We start from the raw sequence: 9,459 nt of genomic DNA on the forward strand, positions 1-9,459 counted from the left end.
AATCAGACAACGAGCCAGCAGAAGGTGGATTTCAGCTTGTTACAGAGAGTTGCTTACAGCGCTCCAAGTGGCTCTTGGCAAACTATATGGGAGTGGTGCTATTTACGTGGAGCGTTGGGTAGAGGGGAAGTGACTTTTTCGCCGGACGCGCCGTCTATATTTATGGCGGGTAACTAAGCTCGCACCGCATCTACGTTTATAATATCTTTGGTACCGCCCATCAGCAAAGATAAAATATTTTTGCCATCAGTAGTTTCTATACATTATGCGTTTGTTACGTATCTGACGTAAGAAACCTTGGGCGACGCGTCACTTCACAACCCTTCCCTGCTAATGCTCCGCTTTAACCAATGAGACAAATTATTCTCACGGCATCGATTGGTGATTGGTTAAATTTAGCAAAAACAAAAAATCGCGGCGCCAACAAGGTTGAAAAAGTACCAATCACAGAGCATGTTTCCGTTATAACCAAAGAATCCCAAATCACAAGACTGAAATGATTGGTCGATTATATTTGCGATAGGCATCACAACCAAGAAGCTTGTAATCGCTGCGGTATCGTTGTTTTGGAAAAAGATGTTTCTTGATTGCTTTCTGTGAAATTGCCTGCATCTCTCGTTTTCGTGGCAAAACAAAAGTGCGCGTTCTTGAAGTTAGATAAGATTGACAAAAAATTTAGTTACTACAGTGGCAAAAAATATATAAGCGTACTTAATATCCGTGAATTTTTCCCATTTTCCCGTGTGGTTTCCACAATTTTTCGACCGACATAACCTTACTCTTAGTGGGTTACATTTCTCATTTTCAAGACGAGAAATTCCAGAAATGCATCTGTACTGACCCGCATTTTACAAGTTAATATGATTTTTACGTTTATTCAGAACCTCTAGTGTTCTATTTTTGTTAGATGGAAGATTTATTTCCTGGACGTTTGACATTCATGGCTCTCTGGAGGCAGCTTTGCAATGAGATCGATGTAAATTATTAATCAATCGGCTTTAAAAACAGTGAATTAAACTGAACGAGGAGAATAAAGATGTCATTCAAGAGTGAAAATGTTATTTATAAAAATATTGTGATGGAAGGAAGTGACGAAAATGAACTTGACGAAACAGTAAGTCTACCCTTATAATTCTATAATTATCTAACATAAAAATATATCCTATCCGATTACTTGAATTAAGCCATTTATTAGTAGGTCATGAACATTTTTTTAGGTGTTGACTTTATTTCCAAGACTTTGAATGTAATGTAGTATATCTTGGTTCTAAGCAGTAAATAGTCATATTTTTTACACCTATTATGCCATATTTTTTTAAGTAAATATTAATAAAGATAAAAATTTAAATTATAATCATTTATAATTATAATCATTTTAATTATTTTGAACAGCACTCACAGAGTTCAATTAAAATGTTCAACTGTTTATAGGTCATGGATGAGGAAGCTGAAGTTGATCAAAATATTAACGTGATAAAGAAAGAGATTTCCGAACATCTCAATCTTCCAAACTCTTCTTACGGGGACAAAAGCGATAATGAAGATGATTTCAGAAGAAATTCGGAATCAGTGTTCGTTGGAGTTAAGCAAGAATGGTCTGCGGAAAGCGAAGTCCCATCAAAATCCATGGTAAATGGGAGATTGTTTAAACGAGAGAAGACTTCCTTTTTTACATATGATTAGACCGAATTCATTATAAATCACGTACAGGTTAGCTGGGAACATGTTGAAAAACATTGTGGATAAAATATGTGATTCTACATACAAACAATGGGTCACTTGTATTATTATTTTATTTTTAATTGAATGTTGCCGTCATTTTTACATTTCAGTGATTCTTTGAAGGTTTAAAGTCAAAAAAGTACTTTTTTATGTGAATTTTCTTATTAAAACGTTGCCATTTTCGGGATTATTTAGATTTCAAGTGAGAATTTTTCTTATTTTTATTAATAACATTTTATTTATTGCCATAAAGTACACAAGAGCAACTTAAAAGTGTAAACATTAAAAAAGTGGCAAAAGTTTTAAAGGTAGGAGTCACCCATAATGGAAATTTCGGGTTCAATTTTTAAAATATCCGCTATAAATGTAGGAATGAAAATATGTTGGTTTAAAAAAAACGTGTTCTATTTTCCACCTTGAACGCCATTTCATGGGCAAAGCTTTCGCTAATAAATATATAATCCACGCTAGTGTTCAGCGAATAATCCTAGTAAGTGACATTTTTCATAGAGATTATTTTCCCGTACACTTATGCCAGAAATAGTCTGGCAAAATGCGTTTCGCGTTGGACAGTAACTCTGTGTGCCTGAATTGAAGTGGGTTCGATCATGATCTAATTAATTCTGTTATGTAACAACATTATTTTCAACTAGGAATCGTTTGATAGCGAAGATGAAAGAACAGAATTTTACATTGAAAAAGGAAGTGAAATCGAGGAGGAAGAGGAAGAAGAAACTATAGCTATGTTTGTCACAGCATCTGGTCAACAACTAGCTCTTTATGCAGTAGAAGATTCAGATGATTATTTTGCAGTTGCTGTTTACGATGAATCTGGGGAACCTCCTACAAACTTTCAATTTCTTATGAAGTGAGTATTTTAGTTGAGTAGACAGAATTTAAAAGAAATTTAAATACAGTGAAGTATCGATTGTTTGAAACGCCGCGAAACGTAACTATTCGATAAATTTAAGGCTGGATGGACCCCACCTCTACCGCGAGTTGACATATGCGGATATTGCGCAATATTATGCATTCCAATTGGAAATTGTTCATACAGCCCCGAATTGTTGAAAAAGTCGCCGTTTGCATGATTTATGCCAGTGTTTTTGTTGATTTGCGACAATTTGCCATTTAAAAGTCAATGTAATAGAATCAAAAAACGGCTCAGATCAAGGTAGCCATCCAATCGGGATAAAGTCAGAAAAGAAATATTTCCCTTTTTTCATAATTCGTGCGTTTTGTAATTTTTCAAGGTTTCCAATTAGAAAGCATATAATTTTCAATGTGTTTAGAATAATTAAACTTGAAAGGTTCACGATGTTTCTCGCAATATTTAAAATTCTGTAATTGAAACGGTGAGAATGACAGATTTTTTTTATCGAAATCATTTTTTTTAGTAAAAAAATTCTATCCAGCCTTTTTAAATGTCACTTGATACTTCGTGATATGACACTTATTAATAATTTATTTTTCGTTTTTAAATTTTCTATTTTTTTCAGTACAAATTATGTCCGAATGCGCTATTCTAAAACAATTTAAAATGAGGCCTACAAACTAAAGTTTTTTTCTTAAATTAATTCTTGGAGGTTTCATATTTTTAATTTCACAATAATGCAGTTTTAAATTCAAATAATTATTCAAAATTGCAACACCATTTCGCTATTAAATATTCCAAAATTTCATACTAAAAGCCTTCACTGTAAAAAAAGTTGGTGTAAATTTACTAGCGGCGACGATGAAAATTATTCGATCGGCGTGGCACATAATAAATAAGCAGAATTCCGTAAAAGTACATATTTTTCTTCTCAACCTGCGCTCGCCATGAGGAAATACATGCAGGACGTAAATTTCCCCTCGTCGACCGTGAAATTACGTACGGGTTGTAAGTGAATATACACAATCAAAACGATATTTTGAGGTTATGTCTCCCTAAACTTTTCCGTTATATTAGGTATTTTCACTTATACTATCGGCTAACGTCACTTCGTTAAATACTGAGGGAAAATCAGTGGATCAAATACATGGAACAAAACTTTATTTCTGTAATAAATAATTATTGTCATTTTATTAAATAGTAATTAAAAAATAAAAACTATTTTTCTAATACACTTCATAGAAAAAAAATAGTTTTTACGAAGATATTGGCAAAATAGGGCAAAAATAGACCGAATCTCATGCATTTGGTCCCTTGTTTTCCCCTCAGCAGTCAACTAAGTGAAGTTGGCTGGTGGTTTAAGTGAAAATACCTAATAGTAATAAACGTTTATAAATTTCAAAGTAGGCCAAAATCATTCAAGAACGTTAAAATCAATATGACGTACAAAACAACAAACGAAATGCGCACCAAATGGAAAGAGACCGTTCGAACGTCTCCGGAACTCGTCGTTTGGCACAACTTGCACTCGATAGTCCCGAATCACCTTACCTAAAATTACTATGTCCCACGCCGATCGAATAATTTTCACCATCGAACGTAGTCATTTTACAGTCGACTGCAAATAGAACAACCTTTGTTTTGTTTACACATTGTCAACTGAAATGAAATTACACTAGATTGCAAACAAGTACTGTAGTATCGTAAATTAATCAGGTTACATATTGTACTTTGAAAATACACTGCACGTATAATTACTAGCTGATTATAAATATCACCAAACCTTTTTTTACAGTGAACTGGTAGTGTGGAATTTGATAATTTTAGTTGTAAAATAGAAAGCAATTTCGAATTGCAAAGCTTAAAATTGTACAGCTTCAAAAAATGAAATGATATTAAATCAATATTATTGTGTATAATTTATTTTAATTTTCAATGTAATATCTTTAAAATTTCCGATTTGCAGTTAAATATTTAAACAAGCAGATCATTTCCAACTGAAAAATATTTTATTGAAATGTGTGTGTGTTTTACTATTTGAAATTAGAAAATTAAAAAAGATAGAAATTAAAGTATGTAACTGAAATCAGGGATTCAAATGAAATTAAGAGGCATTTTTGGATATTTGCCAATTATTTCGATAAATTTAAAAGAATTTCACTAAAAACTATACTCAGTCTAAAAAATTGTAAAAGCATAATGAGCCTACGAAGGCACAATGTCCAAATTATGCATTGATCGCATTTTATATAAAAAAAGAACGAAAAGGAACGTAACTAAACTTTCGTTACGTTCCTTTTTGTTTCTTTCCACATAAAACTTTGACGAAACAAAAATTTGACAATGTGCCTCCGTAGCTGCATTATTTTTTAATGACTTTTCATACTTAGCATCCGCTTTAGGTAAATTATATGGAATTTTAAGAAATAATTGGAAAATATTTGAGAATGCCCCTTAATTTCGTTCGAATCCCTGACTGAAATTGATACAGCAATAAATTAATAATTTCGGTAATTTTAAATGGTTACAATGGTAGAATTCTAAATTTACATGTTAAACGATAAATTACCAATTTTTCCTTTTCATAGGTTTTTAATTTTGCAACTAAAATTTATTTGATCGAATTTGTGAAAGTTTAATTAGCAATTTTAAAATTATTACTTTTTAAGTGATTTAATTTACTTCAAATAATTGAAATTTTCAAGGGTTTGATAATAAAAAAGTTTGAATATCACTATTTTTGGTGAGTATAAATTTTTTCACTTTTAATGAAGTTCGCATTCGTTTAAGATTGAAGATTCTGCAGTAGAAATTTTTCATTTTTAATGTTTCCCATTTAAAATTACTATTTAATTTGCTTTTTTGTTAGTACAATTCAATTCATTCTTTGATTTTATGCAAATTTGTCTAATCAGATTTAATGTCAAATTATAATTCCCTTATGTAATAACAATTTAAAATTCTAGAATTTCAGAAGCTTTAACGAAAAGATTCAATTTAGTTTTCAGTATTAAATTGCCAAAATTGTAATCGCTTTGAATTTAGAACTGTTGAAATTCAAAAGTTTTCAATTTTCAGTTATTTAATTTTAAACGCTTTTAATAATAGATAATGAAATTTCAAATCATCTGAATTTTTAATCAAAAAGCGTTCAATTTCGTGCAATTATTGCTAGTCTTATAAAATGTGTCTGCATTTTTCTTTATCAAGTACAAAAATATCCTTATCCTACTTACATGAATCAGTCAACCGATTTCTTGCAAAAGGGTTTGCTGTTGCTTATCGATTTCCGCAATCGGTCGTATATGTGAAAAAACTTTTGATTTCGTAAAGAGATTACATTTTTTTTTCTAAACTGAGAGAAGTCACTAATGTTTACCGAGAGAAAGCCGGGAAACGAAAATTGCAAAAAGAGTGATATTTTGCGGTAAAGTGAGTACATGGTACTTTAACTGCATACGTCTTTTTAAAGAAAATCTTCTAAATGTAAAAGTAAGTCATAAAGGTCTGAATAGTAATCTTTTCAAGTTTAGAACGCAGTTGCGCAATTCTGTTTCTTCATCCTTTCATCAGTTGAAGAGCTTTCAGTTTCGCAAAATACAAGCAACTGTCCGAAATTTGAGATTAGAGTGCCAATAACCTGAAATTTTTGATATTTTATTTCTTGGCATTGAAAGATCGTCAATCGATAAAAGAATGGGACATGACTGCGAAAATACATTGTACATTTGACAAATACTACTATTCGTAAATTTATGACGTGCTTACGGGTACAATGGTTGGAGCTTGCCTGAATTGCGTAACTTAAAAAAACTGTGTGCGGGGGGCTTAAAATTAGCTATACTTGACTGTATCTAGTGAATATTACCAAAATTGCGTGTAATACTGTTAATTTAAAAATTAAATTTGTAGGTCAGATGTGGAAAGATTGATCAGAGAGGGAGCTGTGAGAACAGTGAAAAAACCAACACAAATAAAGAAGCACTTAGTGACTGCTCAACCGCCAATACTCACACATACGGAGGAAATTACTGGAGACGTGATAGCTAGAGCAGAGAGTCAAATAGAATCGATTAATCGTCGACAGGCTGAAAACAGGAAAGCAAAAATTACACCTAATTATGCGAAACAAGTGAACGAAGGTATGCAATCTATACCTAATACACTTTTATTAATATACAAGTAATTGCGAAGGGATGTTTTCCTCTTTAGTTTCAACTTGAAGAAATTTAGCTCTTAATAAATATGCATTATTACGCATTGCAGGTTTTTCAGCGCCAAAAATCATTTCTCTAGAGGATTCAGAGCACGAAGAAGAGCTTGTTGAACAGTCAACAGTGCAGTACATTCTTTGCGATGGAGACCAATCCGATGCAGAGCTGACTTTCGATGATATTCAAGCGACCTTTCAACGAACGAAAGCAGCCGATCAGAAATCGCCAATAAGCAAACCTCCAGTAAAGAAACTTCCTGAACGCAAGATAACAAACAACGGTTTAGTGTACATAACTTCGCCTCCTATCCGAAACACCAGCTACAGAGGAGCTTATTACCCCTCGAAAGCTTTAAAAGCCGAAGAGCAATCACCATCACTTCAGCCTCCTGTGAAAAGATCTCACATATCCAACACTTCTATCATCGGATCGAAACAGAACCACGGAATCAAGCGAGAACTTTCGCCGGCGTCTGATCATTTCACGCCCAATACATCGGCAAACCTCTCAGGCAGTTTGTCAATTACCAACTCTCAGTCTAAAGTCAAGAGATCGAGAAAACAGCAGTTGACTTCCGTGAATAGAGAAGATTCCGAGATAATAATACAACCGGCTTCCATGTTACAAGACGAGGACGAGGAGCCAACCCCGAGGAAGAAAGGAAAGCGAAGAAAGAAAACAGCTGTTCATGAAAAGTCATTAAAAGCCGCAAGAAAAAGTAAAAGACGACGTTCGCGAGTGGAAATCATTGATATAGATGCTGAGGAGGACGATTCCGACGAGACTTCTCAAGAGAAAGAAATATTAGAAATTACCCTCGATGAGAATAAAGAGAAGGGCTCGAGTGACAAAGAAAATGAGGTGATCATGGTTGGGGATTCGGATGATGAAGAGGCGGAATCTTCGCAGGCTATTTTTATGAAATGCAAGCATTGTTCGAAGAACTTCAAGCTACGCCGAGCTTTTGATTCTCATGTAAAGTTATGCGCTAAATTAAGAAGCAAGTCTCGTAGGTTGAGTAGCAGACGCACCAGAGCTGATTCAGATAGTGAAGAAGACGAAGAAGATGACGAGGATAAAAGTTCTAAAAAAATAACTGAAAGGAAAACTTCGATGGACAGTTCAAAAGGGCAAAGTTCTAAGGAAAGTTCAAAAGAGAAGAATTCTAAAGGAAATAATTCGAAGGAAAAGAAGAGTACAAAGACAAAAAAGCAGTTTCCCTGCAAAACGTGCGATGAGAAATTTGATATGGTGGTGTCATTAGCGCGACATGTTCGTGCTGAGCACTCTGCTAAAAAAAGAGGGAGACCAAGTAAATCTGAAACTGAGAAAACTGCAAAAGCGAAAATGCAAATGCACGTTGAAGTGACTAGAGGTGTTAATAAAAAAACTCAGGAGAAAAAAGCCGTAGATCCGAAACCGAAAGAAAAAACTACACCAAGGAGAGAAGAAAAGTCAGAGAAAGATGTACCCGAAAAAGAAGAGATGCCAGGGGAAAAACAGCTACCACAAGAAGAAAAGCTGGCGGATGAAGAAGAAGCGTCGAAGGCAGCTAAAGTTAGTGAAGCTAAGGCAGTAATGCCATCGAGCAAAAAGAAATTGATCCCCAGTCTTAATCGCAAGTGGAGACCGACGGAATTGACTTGTTTCAACTGTAGTCGATGGTTTTCAAGCGCTATCGCATTCGAAATTCACAGTCTGCAGCACGTGACCAAAAAATCTGGTAAGGCCCTTAAATCTAATTTTCGAAACCGTGTTTCAAGCGTATTATTATCAAAGAATAGATGACTGAAACATACGGTGTTATTTTTTTTCCAGCTAAGAGAGTTTACCGCTGTCGAATTTGCAAACAACTCTTCAAGTCCCAATTCCTTTTTTCCAAACATAAGAGGATGCATGCCAAAGCCAAGAAGAATTTAGCTTCTGAAAAGAATGAGACTTCGGAGAAAACGCAGAGTGAGGAAAAGGCCGAAAGTACAGTATCCGCCAATAGAGGTCGTGGTAGACCGCGGAAGCTCATATCAAAGATTTAATTCACACATCACCACGCTAGAGCATTCAATTACGAATTTTTCCCATTCAACTTTAGAGTCTCAAAGACTTTGACCGATGTTCAGGTGAACAGTAGATCTTGATTTCAACAAAATTTTAGCTTTATTTAATATAAATTGTGAACCGTAAGAGGTTCTTGCCTTAACATTTTTTTGTGAGTCCGTAGTGTTCCGATGAATTCATTTTTTTGGTGTTTCTATTGAAGGATTCTTCACTTCATTTGACATTATTTGTTTGAGTCCTATGACTTCTGAATTTTCGGTACGAGTAATTTGTTGGAAATTCTAATTGTAAGTACGACAGGTGGATGAGCTACACTCGTTTTATAGTCGTTAAAAAGTTATGGAACATTAGTTTTATTAGGTTATCGATTTTTTCGCAATAAATATTTCAATGTAACATTATTTAAGTGGTATGCAGTCGATTATTGTAATTGTAAATAATAAAAGAACGTACTCTTAAAAGAGTTATTTGGAATCACAGCATATTAATAAATTAAGTATGTTTATATGGCATAGCGACTCATACGATGTAGCGAGGTACTTCGCTTGTAATATTTTGAAAATAGAAGGTCAGATTAAAATTTAATATCTATGC

The 9,459-nt window shown here is 33.8% G+C and overlaps 1 protein-coding gene across 2 annotated transcripts; it reads left to right on the forward strand.

The window, feature by feature from the left end:
• The first annotated feature begins 546 nt into the window (after window positions 1-546).
• LOC117170697 (claspin-like) lies at window positions 547-9,459 on the forward strand. Of its 2 annotated transcripts, XM_033357675.1 has the most exons (7): window positions 547-833; window positions 908-1,114; window positions 1,432-1,629; window positions 2,376-2,590; window positions 6,509-6,738; window positions 6,863-8,533; window positions 8,629-9,459. In XM_033357675.1, exons 2-7 carry the CDS (start codon window positions 1,037-1,039, stop codon window positions 8,841-8,843), a joined length of 2,607 nt encoding a protein of 868 aa, XP_033213566.1. In that variant the 5' UTR covers window positions 547-833; window positions 908-1,036; the 3' UTR covers window positions 8,844-9,459. The 2 variants fall into 2 exon arrangements, with proteins under 2 accessions (XP_033213566.1, XP_033213565.1); XM_033357674.1 differs by having other exon boundaries at window positions 547-1,114.

Source organism: Belonocnema kinseyi, chromosome 4, assembly GCF_010883055.1.
Source record: "Belonocnema kinseyi isolate 2016_QV_RU_SX_M_011 chromosome 4, B_treatae_v1, whole genome shotgun sequence".
NCBI lineage: Eukaryota > Metazoa > Arthropoda > Insecta > Hymenoptera > Cynipidae > Belonocnema > Belonocnema kinseyi.